General features: G+C 49.1%; 1 protein-coding gene across 1 annotated transcript in view; it reads right to left on the reverse strand.

The window, feature by feature from the left end:
- The window catches only part of DAP (death associated protein), a 47,699-nt gene that overhangs the window by 11,840 nt on the left and 9,702 nt on the right, over positions 1–26,157 (reverse strand). The window contains exon 2 of the mRNA XM_084781521.1: positions 24,575–24,671. Within this exon, the coding sequence (XP_084637647.1) occupies positions 24,575–24,671 (97 nt within the window). The remainder of the gene's footprint in view (positions 1–24,574; positions 24,672–26,157) is intronic.

Raw genomic sequence — 26,157 nt, forward strand, 5'->3', positions numbered from 1 at the left:
CTCAGGCATTAGTCGTTACATCGGGAAATAAATTTCAGACTCAAGGGTCATACTTTACAAAGGTATGGTTTCTCAGGGGAGGGTGTCCGCAGTTCAAAGGACAAAGTATGTCATTTTAGACCAACCTATGGCCCCTAAACCTTGAGCTGGGCATGGTGTCACACACCTGTAATCCCAGCATCTAGGAGGCAGAGGCAGGTGAACCTCTGAGTTCGAGACCAGCCTAGTCTACAAAGTAAGTCCAGGCCAACCAAGAACACAAGGCTAAACAGAGAAACCTTATCTTGAAAAACTAAAAAAATTAAGGAGGAGGAAAAGGAGGAGCAGGAGCAGGAGGAGGAAGAAGAGGAGGAGGAGGAGGAGGAGGAGGAGGAGGAGAAGAAGAAGAAGAAGAAGAAGAAGAAGCTGAAAAGACAAGTACTAACAGAGATCCCATTAGACAGGATGTGATGGCCAAACCAAGACAACCTCACCCATCTGCATCTGCTTCCACCTCCAGGTCAGTGGTAACCAGGCGGCAGAGAGTGGTGGCTTCACCTCTGCATGGTACCTCTGCCAACCACTGAGCCATGAAGCTATTCCTCTAGCAAGAACCAGAGCATGGCCAACAGGACAAAAACAAGCGGGGTCAAAGTCTGGTGAGCACACACCCAGAGTGAGGAATTTTGGACTTCACTGCTGAATCCACGGGCCTATCTGTAACCCTCCTTTCACTGTGTGAGCTGAGAGCATCAGTCACTTCCACTGTCTGAGATGACAGGTCAGCTGCCATCCTGGTCTGGCAATATACAAACTCAGCTGCTGCCTGTGTGGAGATCTAACTCAGGAACCTCCTTATGGCACTCCAAGCAGGCACTTGGGGCTTTACTAGAATCAGAAAAGAGCAAAATATGAAGAAAGCCCAATCCACCATCAAATTTGTTCCCCTCCCTTTTTTTTTTAAAAGATTGATTTATATTTATTTATTCTGTATACAACGCTCTGCTTGCATGTACACCTGCCCACCAGAAGAGGGCATCAGATCTCATTGTAAATGGCTATGAGCCACCATGTGGTTGCTGGGGATTGAACTCAGGACCTCTGGATGAGCCGACAGTGCCCTTAACCTCTGAGCCATCTCTCCAACTCCCTTATTCCCTTTTTATTTTTATTTATTTATTAATTTTTTTTGAGACAGGATGTCTCTGTACAGCCCTGGCTGTCCTGGACTCACTTTGTAAACCGGGCTGTCTTAGGACTCACAGAGATCTGCTTGCCTCTGCCTCCCTGAGTGCTGGGATTAAAGGTGTGCACCACTATGCCTGGCTTTTTTCCCCCCTCCCCCATTTTAAAGTTTTTAATTATTTCTACACATTTTGCCCACATGTGTGCCTGCCCACCACAAGAAGGCACCAGATCTCATTATAGGTGGTTGTTAGCCACTATGTGGTTGCCGGGAATTGAACTCGAGACCTTTGGAAGAGCAGAGTGTGCTCTTAACCTCTGAGCCATCTTTCCTCCTTTTAAAAGCAGCTGGTGAAGAGGACAACTTCCTTCCCTGGTAGACTGATGCTTAGAGCAGGCTGTGTGGATCACAGCTGGCAGCCTGTGGGGACCTGTGTTCCTCTAATGTACCCACAGTCACCGAGCAAAGCCTAGTGTCCACCACAGTGTTAGTTGCTATGGACTCAGCAGCAGCAGCACAGGCAGGGCTGACCTAATGGAGTAAGACCTCAGGAAGGTGCTGGGATCTAACAGACACTGTGTGGATGCAGGGCTTGTCTCTTGGGGGTAAGGGGCAGGCCTCACTCTACTGGGAAGCTAAGTCTAGAGTTCCGCATTTGTTATTCCTGAGTATTTGTTATCCCCAAGGCTATCTGGAGTGTTGTGTGGACAATAAGGGACACTGAACTACCCTGAAAATGTGGGCAATGTGTCCCCTGATCTGTAGTGGCAGGGGTGTGAATCCCCTGTGTTTGCACTGTATGTAGCAAAAGTGAGCCAGAAACCCAGAAAGGAGGCCTGTAGGGAGGGGGGCATTAGTGAGAACCAGTCCGTGGTGAGGTGCAGACATTTGTTTTCTTAAAAAAAATTTTAATATTTATTTTGTGTGTATGTCCTGTATATTTGTGTATGTACATGTGTGTAAACATGTGCATGCCACAGCACATAAATAAGAGGAACATTTGCAGGGCTTGGTTCTCTCTTTCCACTAGTTTTGTCCCAGGGATCAAACTCAGGTCATCAGGCTTGGTGACAAGTGCTCTTACCCACCGAGCTGCCACCTCACCAGCCCCTAGAGTCTGCTTTCTAGGACTTGTTTCTCATTTAAAATGAGGCAATGAGCAGTACTCCCAGATGAAAATGCTTGTACCTCTGTTGCTTGTTTCATAAAGGCTTGTGAAGACGGGGTGGAAGGGCTAATTTTGAAGGTGGTTTTATGACACTCAGGAATGCAGGGGAAGCAAGGCCTCTGTTCATGTTCAGGATGTGGTTTGGTGCATTTCCTTGGTACTTGCCTCAATAATGAACCAATTGGAACAGAAGGAAAATTCTAGCATCTTTATAGCTCGATGACAGGTCTGAGAGAGGCCTGAGGTGGTTATCAGGGACATGGGTACAAACGTTTTTGGTACTGTAGTTTTCAGAAATGACTGTGGTGGGGACAGCACTGCATCTGTCTTCTGTCCTTTTATTCTAGAACAATTTAAGAAACGAAAGCACTCCTAACCCCTGCTGTCCTCCTGGTGTCCAGCAGAGGGAGAAGACACTTTATTCAGGAAGACACTGAGGAGGCTTAGGACAATCTGGGTTTCTCTGTCTGTCCAAGTGTAGTAACGGACAGGGCCATCTTTTATTCTCAAAGGCACACCACACTAAACACTTGTGGGCCACGCCAAGTCGTGATACAAGTCTGGAACGATCCTCACCTTTACTCAGGCCCTTAAGACTTCCATTTTCCGGTGGAACCAATGCTCGGATTTCCTCTGCCTACTCTGACCTTGATCCTCGAGTCAGCAGGTAATGCCAGCTTCAAAGGCTACCACACACGCTACCTTTCTGCTATTTTCCCTGACTCTCTGAGGGGAGAGCCGATGCACTGCCAGCTGTGTTTCCATAAGAACCTCCGACCTTCGCAAAACATGATGGAGGCGTCTACACCCTGGCTCCCTCTGAAGGTCAAGGGCTGTGGGGAGTTTGTTGTACACCTAGTGCCCAGCACACTGCTTGGTACAGACACACAGAAGCTCCCCAGGGGCTAAGAGCATCATCGGAGAGTGACATTAGGCTTAGAACAGGTTTCAGTGGCACAGAGGGAGTCAAGGGACCAGAGGCAGCGAACCCCTGCTCACTTCTTGGAAATGTACGCCGTTACTTATACAGCGTCTACCTCAAAGGCTTGGGAGAGGGTGACTAGAAATGTGTGAATTTATGTTTGTTACCTACCAATCTGGCCGAGCTGGCTCCATGGGCAATGGGGTGCCACCCTAGAGCCCAACTTAACAGGTTCCCCCTTCAGCTTCTGCCCAACCTTCTGCCTCCCACAATGAGCTCAGGCTACGAAGCCTGGAGACTGGGGGTGGGGCCAGGACTTGAATCCATGATAAGGACTTAGGCAGGGGAGGGGGCAGAAAAGAAGAGAAGGGCAAAGTGTGTGTGCCTGCTGAAGGTCCTTTTGAGAGACGGGGCTAAATTTATTAGGAAATAACCCTGTCTCCCTGCTGAATGCTAACCCACAGCACTGTCCAGCAACTGCTGGGTTTCGTCATAGGAGTCTTGCTACATATTCCTAAAAGTCTGGAATGGTCCTGAAAGTCCAGGTGACCAGCATCAGACTCTGGCACGGAAGAAGTTTACCATGTAAAGAAAGTGATACCTTTATACTGGGTGATGTCAACCACAACAAGAAACTCAGTGCAAAGCAGACCACTACATGCAAGGCCTGTGCTCAAGACAAGGATGTGTGGGTGCTAGTCTTGTCTTCAAGGGAAAATCTGGTGTGCTCTGTCTCCACAGCCAGACTCTAGTGCCAAAGGCTCCCTTCTTACCTGGGGACACCTTCTAACTGCTGGGTTCAGTTACCTGCATGGAAACAAGACAGTCATTTCTATGGATCTGTTTGTCACTGAGCAGTAAGGGACTGGAGGGAGGCGCAGGGTCTGTGAGGAATGCCTCACTTGTGGGTACTGGACCATACTGAGAAGACAAGATGCCTCCCAAAAAGAGAAGCTTACTGGCTGAGGCAGGGAAGGAGCTTTTCTTCTTACACACGATGTGTTTTTCCTTAGGTCCTTTATCTCTCTCATCTTACACAAAATCCAAGTGTAAGGTAGTGGATATGTGTGCGCTGATCTTCAGGGCTCAGAGAAGAGCTCAGCTGTTTCTAGACTCGTGGCAGGCCTGGGTGTGGGCAGGAAGTACACCTCAGAGTCCTGTGTGGTGTCCTCCTATTTGCTGTGCAGCAGGCCCTTTCAGCTAGAGACAAGTGTGTGGGATTCTATTTTAGAATTCTGGAAGTGTCATTTTGAGAGAGTAACCTGGTAGAGTTAGCTCTAAAAAGACTCCCCTAACAATTAAAAGCAATAGACCAAAGGAGCCATACGGGATGAATAAATTATTAAACTACTAGGAAGTTGCTATAAATATGCATGCAATTCAGTAATTCATAATGGACGAGCAGAGCAAGCTCTGCTGGGTTTAGCAGCAGCTAGCATCCTGGGGCGTGTGCCAATGGCTTCTTGACAGACAAGCCTGGGTGCAGGAGTGTGAGGCGCCTTCTGGAGAGAAGCCCTTAGCACGCGGGCCATGCCAGAGAGGAACACCGGAGACTTGAGAGCCTTTTGCTGAACTGAGGGACAGAGCATGTCTCTCAAACACTAACGACAGGAAAAGGCACATTTTGCTCTCAGCTCTCTGCCTCAGTTTCCACTGCAGCTCCAACCTCTTCTACCAGGAGCCACTAGGCCTTCCAGAACTCTGTTCCTTAAATTGAAAAAAAAAAATTCTGCTATTACCAGATGTACGCTGAAGGCAGGGCATGTGTGTTCTGTGGTGTGTGTGTGTTCTGTGTGTGTGTGTGTGTGTGTGTGTGTGTGTGTGTGTGTAGGTCAGAGGGCAAGTTTTCGGAATTGGTTCTCCTTACTGATGGCGGGGCATGTGTGTTCTGCGGGGTGTGTGTGTGTGTGTGTGTGTGTGTGTGTGTGTGTGTGTGTGTAGGTCAGAGGACAAGTTTTCAGAATTGGTTCTCCTTACACAGCACCAAGCTATGCGATATTCCTGGCTAGCTGGTTCATGAGCTTCTGATGATTCTCCTGTTGCCAGCTCCTGTCTTGTTCTGGGAGTGCTGCGATTAAGATGCCACTGTACCTAGTTTTCTAGGGGGGCAGTTCTGGGGACTGAACTTAGTCTATTAGGTTTACATGGCAAATTCTTTTACTCACTAAGGCATCTGACTGGCCCCCAATTTTCCAACTGTTATAAAGGGACCATGTTCTATAAGTGTGAAAAGCACCCCACTTTTAAGCACAGCACTGCCCTAAGGAGGATGAACAAGGGTTCCCAAAGTCACTTCAGTGGCACTTTCATCAGCATGTACATTTTAGCCTGGACATGTGAAAATGGAGCAGATTCCTAAACCCTTTGTATTGCTCACCTGCCTGCCCTGGTGATACTGGCCTTTCTGCTCTCTGTATCCTGTGTGTTTCTACATCACTACCTCATCCACAAAGACAGAGGAATGGACCTGACAGAAACAAGATGGTAAAACTGTTGGGAGGTAAGGAGAACAGTGGGCCTTTTCCTTGCATTGCCTGGAAAACAGATGGGCAGTTCCACACAGGATCTGTAGAGAGCAACACTGCCAATTCAGTTAAAACCAATTAAAACCACCTACCAGGCAGAAGAGATGGTATAGCTCTTTTTTGCACTGGCATCACTGAGTACAAACACTCTTGTGGCTTTACAGAGTTTCACTGATGTCTGTGCCTGGCTGCCCATGGTCCCTCTGCCCTCATGTGTATGCAGGCCAGGAACACACAGCACAGACCAGACACCTAACTGTTGCTATCTCTAGTGTGACTGCTGGGACTCCTGGTCACGAAAGCTTTATTCTACATCCTTATCTGTCTCTTGCAGACAGATGACAGACAGACAGACACACACACACATGCACACACACACACACTCTAAATCAACAAATAAGTAAGTACATAAAAAGAAAAACAAAAGCTATTCCTACATGAGCAGTGATGGAAGATTCAGGATCCAAGTGCACAGGTTTGTCACCCCAGCCTGAGCTTCTAGCCATTGATGCTTCTCTTAAACTTCAAGCCCTGAGACCCAGTAAAGTCCCTGCTCTACTGTACGGAACACCCCCAGTCGCTGAAGGCTTGGTCCCTAGTCGGCAGTGCTATTTTTGGAGATTCTGGAAACTTGGGAGAGGTGAGGGCCAGCTGGAGGCAGGTCACTGGGACAAACCCTGGGGCTTCCCCTAGGGGCTGGCCCTTGTTCCTAGCCTCCCTCTCTGCCTCTTTCCTACTGTGAGTATATGGCCTCTGCCTAAAGCTCCTGACACCTTGATGCTCCTGCCTCACCTTGGGCCTACAACTCAATGAGCCAAAGACTGTGGATAGCAATGCCTCCTTTTAACTTGTCTTCTCTGGCATTTGTCACAGTAATGGAAAAAGTGACTGACACGCCTACAGGATAGGGCTGTTAGGAGGGTTGACCTGTGACAACAGAATGTCTGCGACCATTGTAACAGGTTCTCAGAACCTGTGACCAGACACACTATAGTACAGAAGGGTGGTGTGTCCCTAACAGGGGGACACGGTTCCCAACATATTACAGACTTAGTTCCTTCACTAATATGAAGTTTGTGTTTGGGGGGGGGGTGGGGTGGTGGGGGGTGTGGGGGGTGGGGGGGGAAGGGCTACAGACAGTACAAGCAAGATGGCAGGGGAATATTAAAATCCCATAAGAAAGCAAGACTTTGGAACGCAGTTAGAAACATCCCATAATAACAATCTGTACACAAACAATTCGTATGTTTATTACAGACACTTCTGCTTGTGCATAAGTCACATTTCCCTTAGATAGCCTTGAACTGCGGCGCAGTCTGAAAGAGAGCCACAGCTGCGTTCTCTGGTCCCTAGAAACAGGTCTCACTGACTGCCATTCGGCAGCAGCATGAGCAACCGAGGTGCCGCACCATGAGGGTACACTTTGCAAAAGATGAAGATGAGCTGCTTGCTACAGAAGACAGACAGAGGCCCAGGTCCAGTGATGCACAGCCTACCTGTCTATGCCTTGTCACTCTTGTCTGGTATACAAGACCTAGAAGCAGCAGACTCCCAGACAAGGACCCCACCATTGGAGAAGGTCCTCACCCTCCCCCCCCCCCCAGGTGTGATGAGAAGTGTGTCACGCTACTGCTGGAAGGTGCTGAGAGTAGAGCAGCAGCACTGATGGGTAAGCAGAGCTGTGTGGCTTTCTCTGAAGGGCCCCATGTTCTAGTCCATGGTGAATTTCTAAGACCTGCCACAGGATGGCCAGGACCTCCTGACTGTGAAACTCTATCAAAGTGCTTGTTAGGCTCATACTAAGAAAGGGCTTCGGACGACGATGTATAAAAGAGTGCTCTCAGGCCTGCAGCTGGCTTAGCTGTTGGCTGGGGCGGATGGCGCCTCTCACTGGAGCCTGTGGCCTGGCCAGGGGAAAATTCCCAGGCTGTGGTAAGGGTGAGTCAGGCTGGAAACCTAGGCTGGGCTGCTTGCCAGCTGCTGTACCTACCTTTCTTTATGCTTTCAACTCAAGTGGCCCTCGCCCTCCCCCCTCTCAGGGGAACAACATGATAGCTGTGGGTAGACGGTTGTAGCTGACAAGACATCAATGCATCCCCACTGCTGAGGACGACCAGCGACCACTACCCATAAAATACTGCATCTTTCCATGTGAGAGGTTTTTATTTTATTTTATTTTATATTTCATTTCTGACCCAGAAACTCAGGCTCTAGGGATGGGATGACTTTCCATGGGCACAGAGATGGAGCTAACAACATCTAACTAACCCTTCCTCCCTAGCCATGTGCCTACCATGCTGCACCCTTCCCTCGGGGTGGCGGGGACGCTGGGCTTCAAGAGCAGTCTCTCCAGCCAGCAGGCATGCTCAGTGTACTCAGAGACACGGCTGGTCCTCACATAGAAATAACTAGGGCAGGGAGACAGGCAAGCCTTCTGATGGATGGTCACTGGGAAAAGCACAGGGTCTGAGGGCTGAGTGGCAGTCTGCCCAGTGCTTTCCTGCTTGAAAATGGAAAAATAAAAAATAAAAAATAAATAAAAAAAGAAAAAAAGAAAAGAAAAAGGGAATTACGAATGGCAGAAACCCTATATCCCATGGATCATACTCTACCCCGAGATGTTGAAGCAGGTCAGTTGGGGTCCTAGGTGACATCTGTTGACCTTGAGATCCACCACTGACAATGTCCTGAGGACCTGGCAAGTGTCTTCTTATTTTTGTGAATTGGGGACTGAACCAAGGACTTTGTGCATGCCAGGCAAGCACTTTATCAACCACTGAGCTACAACACTAGCCACCCACAGATATTTTTGAAAATTATTTTATTTTACTTTATTTTATGTGGATGGGAGTTTTACCTGCATGTATGTCTCAGTACCCTGGAAACTACGTGGAGTTACAGACAGTTGTGAGCTGCCAAGTGGGTGCTTGGAATTGAACCTGGGTTCTCTGGATGAGCAGCAAGTGCTTGTAACCACTGAGCCATCTCTCTAGTCCCCCCCCCCTCAAATATTTGTTGAAAATAGCTGTTGGATGAAAAGTAGGTAAACAGCACCCCTCTCAATCAATACAATAATACTTAAACACAAGTCTCGGAGTGAGTATGTTAATCAGGTCTGGAGGTTCAGTTCTCTGACATCACGGGAAGAAGAGGGCAGGCTGCATCGGGCAAGGAGGATGCCAGCCTAGCTCATCACCTGTGCCCCTAACCATGAGAACCACCATGGAACCTCAACACAAGCTATTTATCACTTTCTGCACATGTCAACCTGTCACATGTAACAGTTAACCTGATGATCCTAAATTGAGTCTGACAGCATTTCTCTTGATACATCCTGCCCAGATTTAGCAGAGATAAACAACGTTGTTAATTTTCCAACAGGGCAAGCACACATCGGCCCAGGATTGCTTGGTGTCCACCTTTCGGCAACACTGTCCTGGCTAAGTAAGCGCTGTGGTCAGTGTTTGCAAACATGATAGGCAATGGTTATATAATTATTGTATATCACTTTTATGGGCAAAAAGAGTATGACAGAGAAATACAGAAATCACAAGCCATCTATGAAGAATCAGTGAAAAAATGAGGTCAAATAGGTCCAAAATTTAAAAAACAAAACAACCCTCCTCAAAAACCTAAGCAATCAAGCAACAACAATAACAACAACAACAACAACCAAAAAAAAAAAAAAAAAAAAAACCCCAAACCACAGCCAATGTGCAAGGGTACAGGACAAAGCCTTTGAAGTCTCAATGTCTGTGGGTACCAAGAAAGAAATCTTTTTAATCTAGCTCCTTTCTATGATGGAGACTCTAAACTCTCAATTCTGCAAGTGGGTGGCTGTCAGCTCGCTGCCATATTTCACCCAGGCTAGAGTGATGCCTAGCAGAGATGCTTTAACCACTAACGGTCATGGCCTTCTCACCCCAGCACCCACGACTGACTCATGACAGCTCTTTACTGAGGTTACGTTTCCCCACCGTCCTTTAAGGTCATCAGTGGGGAAGGAGCCCACACAGGCGGTATCAATGAGCAAAGCCACAGTGCTAGACAGTGCCCCATGTGCCAAGAGATCCTCTGCACACCCTATGCTTCAGCCACTGATGCCACAAAGTGCTGACACTGTAGGGGATGGCCACTACTCAGGGCCGTATTCCTTGATGGCATGTCAGTGGTGAAGCAACACAGACACACATGCCCCACACGGTTGTGCCAGTTCTCCCAGCCACCACGGCCACCTCTAGGAAAGGGCAAGACTTGAAAGTCTTACTGCAAGGCAGCCTTTGTGAGAGGACTCTAGCCTGACAGAGAAAACAGTCTCGGTAGCTTCTCAGATACAAAATTAAAGAATGACAAGAACTCATGGGAACGTCCTTAAGCTACATGCATGCACACATGCAAACCCATGTGCATGCACACACCTTCCCCTCTTATAACTTGATATTCATAGTTTGCTGGCAACCCGGGTCTTCTAATAGGGCGTGCATTTCTCCACGGTGCCTCATATGAGAAGAGCCAGTCAACTCGCAGAGCAGCAGGCCTTTACTGTCCACCCTGGCATCCATTAGGAACACTACTTGCTGTTGTTGACCATGTGCTCTATATATCCTTGGGACATTGGGGAAAGGGAGAACCTACAAGGGGAGGAGCCACTTGCAGGTCTGACCATTAGAAGACCCAGGCAAACCTATGAAACAAGAGGTTCTGAGCTGCAGAGATGGCTCAGTGGTTACAAGCATGTACCGCCCTTCCCAAGAGTCAGAGTTTGGCTCCCAGCACCATTGGGTGACTCATGACCACTTGGAACTCCAGCTCCAGGGATTTGGTGCCTGTGGCCTCCAGCTACCTGTATTCATATGTACATACTGACACACATGTACACAGCTGAACAAATGAGCAAAGGGGGAAAAAAACCCAAACACAAAAAGGTCCTGAGCATTTTCAGTAAAAGGAGACTGCAAGCTATAGCCACTAATTAACACAGCCCTTTCCAGAGAGAGATTCTGTCACAGGCTCCTTCAGGCCAGACACTCAGGCAAAAGAACAAATGTGTGAAATCAGGCTCCTACCTCATTATAGCTGTGTGGACGGCAGTGGCTGTGTATTTCATCACGTGCCTTCATCTTACTCTCATTAGACTGTTGAATTGTGACACCTTCTATGCTGGGTACCAAGAAGGGACCTGTCAATCTATCTCTGCATCTCAGGGGCTGTTTGCTAAACTGTGTTTGCTGGGTGTCTGTTTAGACGGCGACTGCAGCAAAATGGCAAAATACAAATGGTACACTGTTCAGGTGTGAAGAAAATGTACGGCTACAAAAGTAACCCTGTGAGGAGCGACTAACCAGAGCTGGGTGCAGCATCTACTTCCTGTGCTCCGCGCAAACGCAAACGCAAACGTCGCACAAAGGTTCTCTGTGAAAGCTTGGCAGCATGAGGCCAGAGGCTGGCTCGGAGGTTAACTGGCACATTATGCTCTTGCAGAGGACCTGGGTTTGGCTCCCAGAACTCCCTCGGAGGTTCACACCCATCAGTAACCCCACGTCCAGGAGAGCCAATGCTCTCTTCTGACCTTCTCAGGCATTGGGTACGTACATGGTGCAATGTATACATGCAGGCAAAATACTCATACACAGAACAAATAAATCCCGACTTCTTTAAAGTAAAAACTTTACACGCGTCTAATCCCCGAGTAGGGTAACTTGTAAACATCTGGAAACTAGCTTTTCAATAGAGACGGCTCTGCGAGGACCAGCCAGCAAGCTCTCCACAGGCCGACTTGTGCTTTCCAGCCTCCTCCAGGAGCGTCCCCAATCCGGACAGTTACTAATAACACATGCTGAGTTCTGACTGTTAGTCAAAACTACAGACCCTCATTTTTATCTCATGTTCTTTCTACCACAAACAGAAGAGGAAAAGACACATGCAAAGTCCTGGGCACTAGACAAGGAAACAGGCACCAAAGCTCAATGCTCTACCTGGGGCTACCCAGCAGTCATGAGCCTGGTCCAGAGACAACCGGGGGTGGGGGGTGGGGCGCCAGGCGCCAGAATCCCAGGCAGTTCAGGGCTTCTTTTGTTTGCTTAGGAAGAGAATGGTCCATGCATAACTCTGACTCTTGGAGACGATATGGCCCTAAGTTGTTTAATTTGGCATCACACATGTAGTCGATGACTGAAAACGAAATTGTAAAGCAAGAGTCAAACTCAAGCCCCAAGGTGAGACTTCTCCCTGGCATACTGCCTGTGAGGCAGAAGCGGAGGCTGAAGGGAAGGGGCTCTTCCTCTCCTCAGCTCAGGCTGTCCAGGCCTTTCATTCAGGAAGATGGATCTGAACTACCCAAGACATCTGATGATCCAGAGATGCTGCCCCACCCTGCCACGCCCACTCCCCGCCTCTTTCTCTGATATTTCCATTTCTCTGGCTCTGCCTCGCCAGGGTCTGTCTGCTTTTCCATTCTGGCCCGAGGAAAATAAACTCTTCATTCTTCATCTGTCTGCCTGTGGCCCCACTGGTACCACGCCCTTCTTCGCGGTCAAGGCCAGTTTTGTTTTTTCCACTTAAGATCCCAACAGGCGTTAACAGAGATGAGTCATCAGTTTTTACCCAGACTCAAACTTCCCCCTATTTGTGTTTTTCCTTCCTGACTTCTTTTTTTTGCAACCGCCTTGAGGACTTCCAGTCTCTGAAACCAGGGACTGTGTTATAGTGAGTCCAGTTTGGAAGTACGGGGTCTCAGGTCCTCGATTGGTTGGTTCTGGTGTGGCCTGTCGCTTCGCACTAGCAGCTGAGAGAAAAAAAAAATCCTTCTGCAGAAGCCTGTGCCACTTGCACCAAAACCTGTACACGGTTTGTAGAGTGACTGCTTAGTGCCTTGTAAACCTCAATGCTGACACTCGGGGTAGGTGGAAAGCCACCTAGAAGTGTCCCCTTCGGAGATGATCTTAGCTGGAAACCAATGCTCAGTGATGCAATCCTACTCTGTAGAGAGCCTTCACCCCAACACCCTCTCCTCAAAACCTGCCCTAGGTCTTTAGGGAAAACCCACTAGTCACCTGAACAGAGGCCACCGGGGGTGCTGAGAGAGTGGCAAACCCCTCTGAAATTAGACATTCGTGTCAAAGCCCAGTTCTGTTAGTTCTTTCAGTGTGCTCTGAGAACATGACCTTTGCCCTTCTGGGCTGAGCTCCACAACCATAAGATGGAGCCACAACAGACCTGCAGCAGGATGTGAAGATGAAAGCAAAAAACTAGATGAGTCTGAACTTGGGTACCATTTGCCATTATTTTGGTCCTGAGACTTTCTGAACAAGGCTGGGTTGCTTGTTTAACATCCATGAAAATCTTCTAAACCTCTTATCCTCCAGGGCCTGGGGGTAGGGTGGGGTGGAGGGCGTGCCATGTCATTACAAATGCAATAGGCTGAACGACAGACTTTGCGAAGCAGATTAGAGTCCCATGAAGAACATTCTCAACGCTCCCCTGTGGACAGTTCTCCCGCATCTGCCTCCTTCTCCCCTCAGGAGACCCTGCAAATCCACAAGTCCATTAGGGATCTGTAAGAACTCTCATGCCTGCTCTGCCTCTTAGAGTGTGCACTGCACAGGCTGGGGTATGTGTATGCCTGGGAGGCTCCCCTTCTAAGTGCCCTGGGCGTGAAGGGGAGATGAGTCTCAGGGCCAGCAGACACATTTAAGAGATTTAAGAGAGCAGAGAGGAGAGAGACCAAGTATCTAAGGCCCCTCTTTTTTCTCCAGCTCACGGAGACGAACAGGAATAAACGCCAGGGCTGCTACAGCAGCCGCCTTGCAGTACCAATTCCCACAGCGAGATCTGTGAAGGCAGTGGGATCCTTGCGAGAGCACATCCTTGAAATGAGGGTGGCTGACGCTGCACAGGGCTTCTGGTGACATCCCTCTTTTCTCTGGAGATAGGGACGCAGCAGTCTCAGGAATGAGGAATGAAAGATGAAGTCTTTCTTCCTCTATTCTAGATGTATCTGGGAGGGGGCGGTGCTTAAGCCTCCGTGGCCTGGAATGCCTCCATACTTAATAATGCCATCTTGGTGGTATGTCTTGGCTCCAAGGATCCAGACTGCAGAACTAGGAGGTATCCATGGAGAACCGACTCTCAACATGCCAGGGCAGCAGGTGGCTGACACGGCAGGAGATGACAGAAGCAGATCAGGAGCTTGTGAGTAGAGAAGCAGCCACGATCCAGACAGTGGCATGACAGGGGCCAGCCTATGGACTCACGTGAACCCCAACTCCACCACCTCCATCCAAGGAGTGGAGGAAGGAAGGGCTGCTTGGGAAGGCAGAACCACAACAATCAGGTGTGGGTGGGCACGTGGCCCTGTTTTCACTGGGGAGGGGACTTTCTCCTGACACTCAGGATGTGAGGGACCGAGAAGAAAGGGCTGATTGCTTGATTCCAGCATGACAGCTGAACCAGAAACCTGGGAAGCGGGATGGAGGCGCACGGTCAAGGCGAGAACGGAACGCTCACTTTGCAGCCAGTCTGATATGTTTCTGCATCCACATGGAGACAACCAGCCAATATGCAATTAATAGGAAAGAAACAGCATCAAGGCAATGTCTTCCCCTGCCCAGGGTGTGAACAAGTGTGTGGAGGCCAGAGGCTGACACCAGGTCTCTTCCTCAACAGCTCTGAGACAGGCCGTCTCACTGAACCTAGATCTCTGCAGCTCAGTTATGCTAGCTGGCTGGCAAGCCCCAGGGATCTTCTGGACTGTGTTCCGCAGAGCCCGGATTACGGGCACACACCACCAAGTTCAGCTTTTATGAGGGTGCTGGGGACTGAACAGTTTTTCTGTTTATGTGACCAGTGCTTTACTGACCAAGCCCTGGCTAACTTTTTTTTTTTTTTTTTTTTAGATGCAAGAGAAGTGTGGCCTTATTTTGTATTTGTTTGTCACTGGTATTTATTTACAAACATTTAGACTTTTATGGATTGTGTACTTTTGACCTACTGGGAATGTGGCATTCTGAATCATTTGTATTGTTTCCACTTGCCTTGACAGGCTGTCCTGGGCATCTGCGAGATGGCAACACTTCAGAATATTAAAGCAGAGGATCTTTAAGGTGCTGGGAAGATTTTGATTCCACCCAGGGACAGGTGACAATGACTGCCACAGCACCACAACCTTGTGCTCCATTTTCTTAGGGCTTCAGTGAGCTACAAGCCAGTGTACAGAGTGCAGGTTGGGGAGCGAGTGAGGTAAGGCAGACTGTGTGATGGCCTCACACACACATTCTTCAGCCATGTTTTCTTTTTCTCCGTTGTGTCGATAAGTCTATTCGCCAAAGCATAAACCATTAGCCTTCTAGGTTCAAATTAACGGCAGACCAGAAGTGAGTCTTGTTTGAAAAGCCTGGCCTTGACCCACAGCACAGCATGGGAGCCGTGGGATCCACGTGCTCAGGTGGTGGCGTTACGTGAAGAGGAAGGGACAAGAAGAGAACAGGTAGGAGAAGCGAGCCAGGCTTTGCTCCAGTGTCAACAGGATGGTTCTGCTCTTGAGAAGGACCGTCAACGCTCTTCCCCTTAACTGGCACCAATCCCCATACTTTCCCATCAAAATTCTGCCTGCTAGAGCCAGTGACACGGCTGAGCAGGTAAAGGTACTTGCTGCCAAGCCTTGCAACCTAAGTTCGAAGCCAGGGACCTACCTTGTGGGAAAGAACTGAGTCTCCCAGTTGTCCTCTGACCCCCACACATATACTATGGCATGAAATACACACAAAAACTCACACACACACACACACACACAAACTCACACACACACACACACACACACACACACACACACGGCATGCACACACACATACACAAATACTCCTGTTATTGTCATGTGATGCACCATGCCACCTTGGGATTCAGCAGAAGCCATCGCCAGGTGCAGCTCTCCCAGCTATAAATCTCCAGAACCATTAGCCAAAACAAACCTTTAGTCTGTAACCCATTAGTTACAGGAGCCTGGTTACAGAATGCAAAGTGTAGCTAAGGCTGCATGACACCAAGTCGTCCTTTCCTGTACAGAGCACAGACTTTACAGTATGAAGCAGCTTCTGAGACACATCACTCCACAGCTCGTGACTCACACAAACCCAACATCTTGTTACCGGTGGCCGTATGACTTTTTTTTGACTGAAATAGAAGACACGTACTTGAAAAATCTAAGATGTTCTCTGTCTTCCTCTAGAGCACTGCAACTGTCCCACATGGGGCTCTGCTTTGTGGAATCCAGGGGCAGGAGGGCAGAGAGGAGCAGGCACACCTGGGCTACACAACGTGCATCACTGGCAAAGCCTCAAGCTCGGGTTTGCCATAACTCTTGAAGTCCTGTCTGCAGAGGTCCCATTCTGGCACTTGCCTTAGCAGAAAATTCATCTTTCCAGCGACACAGCTAACACCAGGATAGAAGTGTTCAGCTTCCTGAGCACTTGTGGGAACCTGGCTCAGTGAGCTCCCCACACTGGTGGGGGTCATGAGATGGCCTGCTCAGCCATAGCCTGAGACAGCCATCCAGCATCAACCTTCACTGCTTGTCTGTCCACACTGCCGATCCCTAACAAGGCCCTGGCTGTCATCGTGGGTGGTCGAGAACGTCGAGTCAGGTTGTCCTCTACATGCAGCTTTTGTAGGAGCCGAGGAACCCTAAGATGCCCTCTGCTGTGAGGTTTCATTCTGGTGATGAACATAATTTCAATTATCTAGGCTTACAGTCTCCAGAGGAATGCAAGCGCACTAGCAGGCTCTGCACAGGGAAGTGCCTGGCACCAGCGGTGCTGGGTGCACCCTGGGGACAGCTGGAAGCTGCTGTTGAAAGCAGGGGTGTCCAATCTCTGCCTCAGGCCTATCTACTGGAAGATATGTGGCAGCAGCATTCTAGCCACTTAACCAGCGGTGTCGGATTAGTGCCAAGGGTGCCTATGTGGGCTGCTCCTTGAGATGCGGGCTGCTCCTCGAGATGCGGGCTGCTCCACGAGATGCGGCCCACTCATTCTGCTGTAGGTCTAAGAGAATCTTGGCCATACTAGAGTTAGGGATAGTCATGTGACCCAGTTCTGACAAATGGCTTTCCTGGTGGCATCTGGCATAGCACCTCCTGCTCTTAAAACGGGACACAAGAGATGCCTGCTTCCTCTTTTGGGTACCACTCCTGTGGATGTGGCCCATCTATCTGTGGCCAGCCCTCTGGGCCTAAGGAGACAGCTGTATAAGGAGTTCAGGGTTTCAGTGTCGTGGCTCAGCGGCCCTGGCCCTTCTTCAATGAGACTACCAAGTCTTTCCCCGTCTCTCAGAATAGTCCTGGTCCCCCTGGGCTTGCAACCACAGCCCTGTAGAAAATCCTTTCAGCACTTGAGTGTGCACTTTCCCAGCTAAGAAGACATGGGGGCAGGGAGACAGCCAGAGCTCCCTCTCCCTTTCACGATGGTAAGAGCCATAGGACGTAAGACTCATCGGTTCAACCACTTTACATAGTACAGTGCTGAATACATAATTCTAGAAGACTCCATCATCTTCAAGGAAACCCAGACCCATCAGGCCGCAGCTCAGTATGGGTTCTTTCCTTCCAGTCATCAGTGGCCAGGGAGCTGCTTTCTGTCCACGGATGTCCTTCCTTTAGGTACTTCCCATTAATGGATCCAGAACCATGGCCACTGATGTCTGCTTCCCTTACTTGGCAAAGCGTTTTTTCAGGTTCTGCCTATTGTTGTGACAAGACTCAGCCCTCAGTCACTCTCTCAGCTAGATAATACTGCGCCACGTGGATGGAGCACATTCCTCCTGCTCATCAGATGATGGACACCTGGCACACCTGGCACAGTGTCACCCTTTAGCTCTTATCAGCATTGATGCTTTAAACACCTGCAGACAGGCTTTTGTTTGATCCTTTGTTTTGAATCCTCTTGGGTGAACACCTAGGGGTAGACCTGCTGAGTCACAGGGTAGCGCTGCAGTGCAGGGGCCTCTTGGCTGTGCTTGAACTTAAGCATTTAATGATGCCGCCACCTTTGCCACTGTTGAGTGTACAGATCTGCCGTGCTGAGCGTGTTCACAGTGCCGAGACAAATTCTGGGTCTTTTCCGTCCTGAGCATCTAAGAGGGCACACTGAACGAACACTGCCCCCCATCCTCCCCACACCCTTTGGACACTTCCACAACTATAACTGAGACTGCACCAGCCCTGCCAGTGGAATCCTGCAGGCTGTGTCTTTCTACCCCTGGCTTCCTTCACTAGGCAAAGTATTTCAATGTCCACTCATGCGGTGGCATGAGACACAATTTCTTAAGCTTAAATAATATCAGAGTGTGTGTTCTAATATAACTATTATTTTTTGGGTGCAAACAGTCTTTATAGCTTGCAACAATAAAGGAAGAGAGGGGACATGTTAACTACACTTCTGAGGCAGCATCCACAGATGCAGGCACTGTCCTGTGAAAGCTAAGGGACCGTTCTGAGTGGGACATGACTTTCAGTCTTCCAATCCACAATATAATTCATCTTTAATAAGTAAACCTTGTCCCAAAGGATGAACATAAGCAGAATTCAATCAACGCTTTGCCCCCAAGAGAGCCAAGCGACAACAGAACTCAGGCAAGGAGCCTCTTCCCCTCCACAGGCAGCACCTGTCCTGCCCGCTGGAGAAGTCAGCAAGTTTGTAGGTTTAGAAATCCATCTTTAAAAATTAATCAACCAGGCATTTTCTGAGTGCTGGGTAGTTGGGACAGTTGAAACCAACAGGCTTACTTAAAAGAGTTAAAGGGTTTGGTGACTATAAGGCAGCAGACTCAACCACGGCTCCTGTTTCCATGTAGTTACTGTTAAATATTTTATTCTATGAAGCCAAGTGTTTAGAGTTGATTTAAGCTCGGCACATGTGTTTACGGTAAGCAAATGCTCCAGATACACGGGGCAACTCTTGGAGTCTCCGTAAACAAGAACGAACGGAAAGGCTAATCCTCATGTGGACATACAGAAAAGCCTTCTTCCCTTCCTCTCTCCTCCACGTGCTGAGGGGGCCCCTCCTGGAATGGAGGCTGCAGCTGGCTCCTGAGGACCGCAGAGAAGCTGACAGACCACTTCTGCTCTCCATATCTACTAAGGAGCCAGATGTTGGATGAATGCTGCCTCAAAGCCCATTACCAGCAGTGTGGCCCCAAGGGAAACTCAGACTTCACACTTCCTGTCTCCTCCCCAGACCCAAGGAGTCCAGCGGGATCCTGTGACTTAGGAGCACCCACATGCTCTGTTCACTGTGCACCAAATGCAACTTTCCTGTGCTGGTGTGGGAAATCAGGTTGGCTAAGGGCAAACAGCCAATTCCTGCCGTTGCTGTTTGCCACACATGCTCTTTGCGCATAAATGGGCATTGGAGCTGTGAACCAATCAGGGGATAACGTGGAGCCTTGAGCTTCAGATGCCTGTGGTCAGTCGGGAGCAGCAGATGAACATGGGGACTCACCACTTACACTTGTTTGCCTCAGAGAAGCAAACCATATTAAGTTAAATCCTGACACACAGGCTGCTGCACCTGTCTGCATCACGGTTCTGGGACCTCCCGTGGAGGTACATAGGGTGACCTCTCCCAGACCCTTCATCTGCCCTCAGCACCTTGCAAGACATGAACAACTGTGTGAGGCTGTGGCCTCACTGCATCCTTGACACATCCCAAGTGCCTACAGCTACGTTCCAATGCTATCTAAGGAACGAGTTTAAACCAGTTTGATGAAATGGACACGTGGCTTACAATGAGGCTAATGTCAGTGAGCACTTATGAGCAAAACCCCACATCTCAGTTCATTACCAACGAGGTGGCAAATGCCAGCAGTCTAATTGGGTTTGACAAGAAGCAGTCCGCCCCTACCAGACCTGCAATTACCCAGAAGGTCATTAGAAATGTCCTTATTAGTGGAAAACTTCACCACTGGGGTGGTAGGGCCTTGAGATATTAGCTAGTGATAGTATCAAGTTGCTATTGATTATTTCACTTTTATCAATTAGGCTGCAATCTACTTTGTGGGTATTATATAACTTATACAATGGAGGTATAGCACTAAACAAGTATGCGTGTGTGTGTGTGTGTGTGTGTGTGTGTGTGTGTGTGTGTGTGTAAAATGTAAAAATGACCCAGGCACTGGAGGCTTTGACAAAAGGATCTCAGGTTTAAAGCCAGCCTAGAGGCCATTCTCAAACAGTCAGGGTCTTGTTGACAGCTTCCCTAATGTCGGAAAAACAGGAAATGTGAACATGGAGAAAGGTGGTGGGAAGTGGTGTGTGTGTGAGGCAAAGATAGGGTGTGCAAGGCAGGTGCCTTTACAAACTATGGAATATCAGACACTGCTGGCTGTGGAGAAACTGTTCCAGGCTGGACATGGCTGGTGCCACCTTGAAGCAGAGCAGCTGTGATCACTCCCACTTGACCTCAGGAGAACAGCCCTTTCTTGTCGGGGAGGAGGGAGGCCTGGGAGAGCCCTGTTCCTTTATGAGGCCCAGGGCCACGTGTCTTCCACAGCTGTGTCTCTGCCCTGCACCTCGGCATTCTTGTTGGTCCACATGGCCAGGCCGTCACAGCAACGGCCTCACTGCCAGTTCCAGGTCTCTGCTTTGGTTTTATCATATCTATAGCCAAATATTTGCCAGGGGGGAAAAAAATTGAAGAGAGATTGATTTTGGCACAGTTTTGAAAGCTCAGTCCATCATGGACAGGAGGGCACTGCAGAACAGAACGACCTGTGTCACAGCAGCTGAGAGAGAGAGAGAGAGAGAGAGAGAGAGAGAGAGAGAGAGAGAGAGAGAAAGGAAGAGAAAGAGAGAGAGAGAGAGAGAGAGAGAGAGAGAGAGAGAGAGGAAGGAAGAGAAAGAGAGAGAGAGAAGGAAAGCCCACAAAGCCAGCGCAAGGATGCTACCATGTCTGTGGTCCACAGCCCCATCCTCCTTCCCTCTCTGCCAGCACAGACTCCTCCAGCATGGTATGCTGCCCAAGCACAGAGCCCTCTGATGCACAGCGTGAATCTCCCTCCTTGTAAGTTGTTTATGTCATATGTGACGTCACAGTGATGGAGGCTGATGAACACACCATCTTTTCAAAGTTAAAGTGCAGCAAATACATTTTTCAGACAAGTAAGAGATGAAAGAATTCATCCCTAGGAGACCTTCTGTCGTGGTCTATTTTCTGTCACTATAATGTAGTAATCCAAGTTTAAAGAAAGGAGCCTCAGCTTGTGGTTTAGTCCACGGTCAGGTGCTGCATCTGGGGACAGTTCTAAGGAGGTGGGGAGCAGCTTGGGGATACTGTACATGTATCACTCTCCTATGCCCCATCTTGTCTTATAAAGACACTGGGATTCCCTCATGGAGATCCAGGCAATGACTTACCTCAACATAGTTACCTCTTACGGCCCTGCTGGTCTGACCACCTTTCCACCATCTCATTGCCTCACAGTGAAGGCTGAATTTCAACATGTGAGTGTCTGAGAAGCATACTTAACCCATTTCATTACTATAGAGGACACCAAACAGAATAAATATGTGGACATTTACAGTGAGTCCTAAAGAATTTCATATCTTTACACCTCTTTTAAGACTATGGATTGCAGACAACAAGCATAGCCACACACGAGGTGGCTGGAGTGCTGGATTGCTGGAGCTGACTCTAGTGAGAGCTGGCGGGAGGTCCCTCTTCACATGTCTGTGCTCAGTGAGATCAGGTTTCTACTTAAAACAGGCCATGTGGGAGTATTTACCTCACAGAACCAACAAGTGCTACAAACCAAGGCTTGGTCCTCCAGAGAGATGTGATTAGGCAGTTCCCAGCATGCTATTCTGAGCATACAGACATACCAGCAGCACGGAGAGAAAGTACAGGGGGAACAGCAGGAGTGCCCAACAGAGGAGCACTACTGTGCAAGGACTGTAGAGAGACCACAGGAGTGTGTTCACACCCAGGGGGTGGTGCCAAGAGTACAGAGACATACCAGGAACACACACACACACACACACACACACACACACACACACTCGGGGTGGGGTGCTGAGAGTACAGAGAGAAATAACAGGAGAACACACACATACTCACAAACACACACACAAACAGGGGCAGGTGCTGAGAGCACAGAGAGAAACAGCAGGAGAAGACACACACACACACACACACACACACACACACACACACACACACACACACGGGAATGTTGAAAGTACAGAGAGAATAGCAGGAACACCAAGAGAGGGTGGTCTTAGATCAGTTATAAAGTTCTCTCCTTTTATATTTAATTATTTTATGTGCATGAGCGTTTTGTCTGCATGTATGTATATGCACCATGTATATCTAGTGCCTAGAGAGGCCAGAAAAGCCATTGGATCCCCTGCTGGAGCCATAGATGGTTGTGAGCCTCCATGTGGGTGCTGGGAATCAAAGCCCATTTTTCTGTAAGAGCTGCCAGTGCTCTTGACCACTGAACCATCTTTCCAGTCCCGATTTTCATGGTTTTGATATATATTTTTTCTTTTCCCTTAAATGTAATATCTCAAAACAGCCTGGCGGCGTTTAAGACATTATTTTTTAAATCCCCATAAAATTAAAGATTAAAGGAGTAAGGGATGCACAAGCTTATCTGAGGAAATAATTGCCAGGGAAGGTTTTGAGATTCTCTGGGTCCCGTAATGACCTCCTCTGGGCTCTGGATGTTCATTTTTCTATAATCACATCTCTACCTTCAAGAGGAAGAAGGAAGCCACCAGAAAGGAGTCGGCAAACAGTTTTAAATATCCAGGATGTCTTTAAAAGGGACTCTGCAAATGTGGATCTGAGGGGCAAACTGGCATGTGACACGGCTAGCACGCTCATTTTCATATTTGGAGAGCATTTTGATCAAAACATGGAAAGAGGAAAGAGCTTAGGAGCATGAGAATGTGCATGCTGAAACTGCACACCAAATGCCACTCCCCGGCGGGTGACTACATTATTTTGTACATTCTGAAAATAAACAGGCCTTTCCATACATGAAGTGGAGGAGCCCGCTCCCTGGAGCCTTGCTGGACACTCACAACGCACCATCTCCTTCTGGCGAGGCACAGAAGGAAGGATGGATTTGAGAACAGACTTTCGGAACCCATTCATCTGAGACAGAGGAGGATCAGATGCCATCGGTGCTGAGGAGAGGTTCCTGGGTTCAACTCTGGCTCTGACACCAACTAGGTAAGCCTCCGTGGGCTGGACGGACTCCCTAGGCCTTGTTTTCTTCATCCATACAGTGGGCGTTGTGATTCTAAGTTTTAGGTGGTGTCTACCCCGATGTGAATTAGTCAACAAGTGTCTAGCCCAGAACAGGAGCTCAGTCTACTCCGTGGAGAGTTAAGGAGGGGTACTGGGGAACGGGAGTACAGCCAGCTGAGAAGCAGGGGAAACAACAAAGAGCAGTGGGAATCTTGTGTGCTGAGGTGCATGGGCTGTTCATGGGCATGGGCTCCTGACCACAAGTCAGCAGTGATTAACTAGGTGTGGTGGCGCACACCTGTATAAGTCCAACCCTCAAGAAGCAGGGTCTGAGGCCAGCCTGAGCTGTAGCAACTCACACTGTCACGCAGGGGCATGAGGCCTGAGGCCTGTACTGACAACGCAAGTCAACAGCCTGGTGTCCAAAGACTTCTCCCATCCTGGATGTGCTCCCACTAGGTCACATGGTTTAAGTCACACTGGTGAAGGGCCAAGCCAAAGCTAATGTGCCCACAAGGAACACAGCCACCTGACTTCAGGGAAGACAACAGAGACTCTGTTCACATACGCAGGTCCTACTCAGCAGTCAGCTTGCTTCAAAACCCCAGGCTCTACAGAGGTGGAGGAGATTAATCTTTCGGGTGAAGACAGTGGTGTAACATAAGGCGGGCACCCCCGATCTTTCTCTCACTGCCACCCACCTTCTGTTACTTAAGCTTTTCATCTGCAATAGCGGGTGTGCTTCAACTCATGGGAGAGTCAGACAGGAACACAAGGGATCGTCTTGTCTTACTTCCTGCACACAGAGATAACTTTCCATCCCTCAGAACACAGAGAGTGGACTGCAGCGCCTTTCATGCCACACACAACCCCCTTCTTACTGTGGTGGAGACACTGTCTGCAGTCAAGTTCTGAGCAGAGAACTTTACTTCTTTGTTTTTCCATGTGGATGCATCCACAGTTGTGTCTCTGGTGATCATGCTATGACAGGGCTACTCACAATGAACCAAACTATGAGGTGAGAAACTTCAAGGAAAACAGATGGGAAACCAGAGTCCAGGACCCGGGAGGGCGGAAGCAGAGATGTTGTTGAAGTACGCGTCTAATTTCTGGGGGTTTCAGACTGCAGCCCTAGTGAGGCCTTTCCAGCACAGATGGGCAGTACACGTGTCTCTGGCCTGGGCAGAGAGACCTGAGGACAAAGGTCCATCAAGCACAAGACCCTATTTCCTCCATTCCAGCAGTGTGACCTGCCAGGAGAGGTGGACGCTGTGTCCCACCAGAGTAAAGTGCTGCAGCGTAAGGCCAAGCTCCAGCTCAGCTCCCGGGATCAGCAACCCTGACTAAAGCAGATGACAGGGGCCTAGGGGACGCAGGCTCGAGGGAGGACTGTCTCCCTATTGCTTGGCACAGAACCCTGCTTCGTGATGGGAAGGAAAACACACAGCACGTGGGCTGGAAGCCCAGGAGTTACCAGAAACACAGAACAGACATTAATATTTAACCAGTGGCCGTTTGCACAGGCTGGCTGAGCCACCAGCTGTCTCTCACCTGGTGCTTTCCCACTCTTGCTCATCTCTGTCTTTCTCTTCCTTTCCGTCTCCAGTATGTGGGTGTTTCTGCACAATCCGCATCCCGCCAGCTTTCACTGAAATAAAAACAGAGGCAGGGGTGACCAGGGTGGCAAGGTACAACTGATGGAAGGCCACAGTTATTTAATGGATTCCAAGAACAGCGACCATCACTGATGAGGGAAGGCACTGTGAAGTAGAGGAGACGGACACGATGCAGCCCTTGGTGCGCTCTGATGTCTTGGAAACTCCCCAAGGCTCCAATGTTCCTTTCTGATTGTCTCTCAAGTACTTTCTAAGAACAGCAGCATGAACAGAACATAAGCCACGTGACAAAGTGGCTCCTAGGTTAGGGTCTGTGTGTCACACAGACATAACACAGGCCACCGAAACCCTGCCTGGGGATCTTAGTTCTTCAAAGACCAGTGGTTTGGATCAGGTGACACAGCCATGGCTGTCCAGGAAGTTCTGGGAATCTGTCCAGCTCCGACCCCCCAGCGCTGATTACAGACTTGAATACTGCCCAGCTTTTAGGTGGGTCCCAGCAACCTGAACACGAGTCCTCAGGCCTTCAGCGTAAGCACTGGCCTGGAACAGCACTTCCCCCAGCCCCAGATGGGTTCTTTACAAGAGAGAACTGCTACTGGGCCTTTCTGAGAGCCTCGTCAGGGCCTGCAAAGCTGTTCAGAGCAAGCCTTCCCAAGCTGCCCTACAACTGCTGCTGTTGCTGCTGCTGCTGCTGCTGCTGCTGCTCCTGGGTTTTATTTTCTTTTTAAAGCTTTAGGGGACACACTTTGTGTACAGCAGAGTTCGCCCGTCTAGACTGCCTAACACAGCCTGAGTATATGCAGAGTACTGCGGCCACTGCTATGACTGTTTTTCATCACCCCATGCAGAAAATCCCTGCCTGGGGTCGTCCCTGTCCATCCCGCCGCGGCTCCTGGTGACTACCGTCCAGACTTTCCCTATTCTGGACATCTAGGGTGGAGAAGTCATAAACCACACTGAATTTGGTCACTGGGTCTCTTCTGTATTCTCAAGGTTCACCTGTTGTGATTTGCCCACTCACCAAGTGACGGGCATTTAGGTTGTTGGCAGTTTGGGCTGTTAGGAGCACTGCAGCTCTGGATAACACTTATATAATTCCATGTGTCTGCGTGTCCATTTCCTTGGCTCTGTATTAGGATGAGGAAAGTTGGGTCCCACAGAAACTATGTGTACCCCACTGAGAAATGAGAAACCACACACCAGGATGAGCCCTCCAATGTCCCCATGTGTACCCACACTTGTTACTTCTGATTGTGGCCATGATGGTTGGTGTGAAGTGGGATCTCTTTGCAATCTGATCACTGACTCAGGGGCTTTGATGTGATTACTCTATTTTACAAGAGGAGGGGTTGGATGTGGAGATTCTAGGATGGAAGAAACACGTGTGGGAAATGCCAGGTGGACAGAACCAAGTGCGCGAGTGTGGAGGCCAGAGGTGCACGTTGCGTCTTTCATCGCTCCACCTGCTTTTCTGAGACAGGTGAGTTCTGAGAATCTGTCTCTCTCTCCTTTCTA

This window comes from Acomys minous (assembly GCF_964271855.1).
Source record: "Acomys minous genome assembly, chromosome: 5".
NCBI classification, from domain to species: domain Eukaryota; kingdom Metazoa; phylum Chordata; class Mammalia; order Rodentia; family Muridae; genus Acomys; species Acomys minous.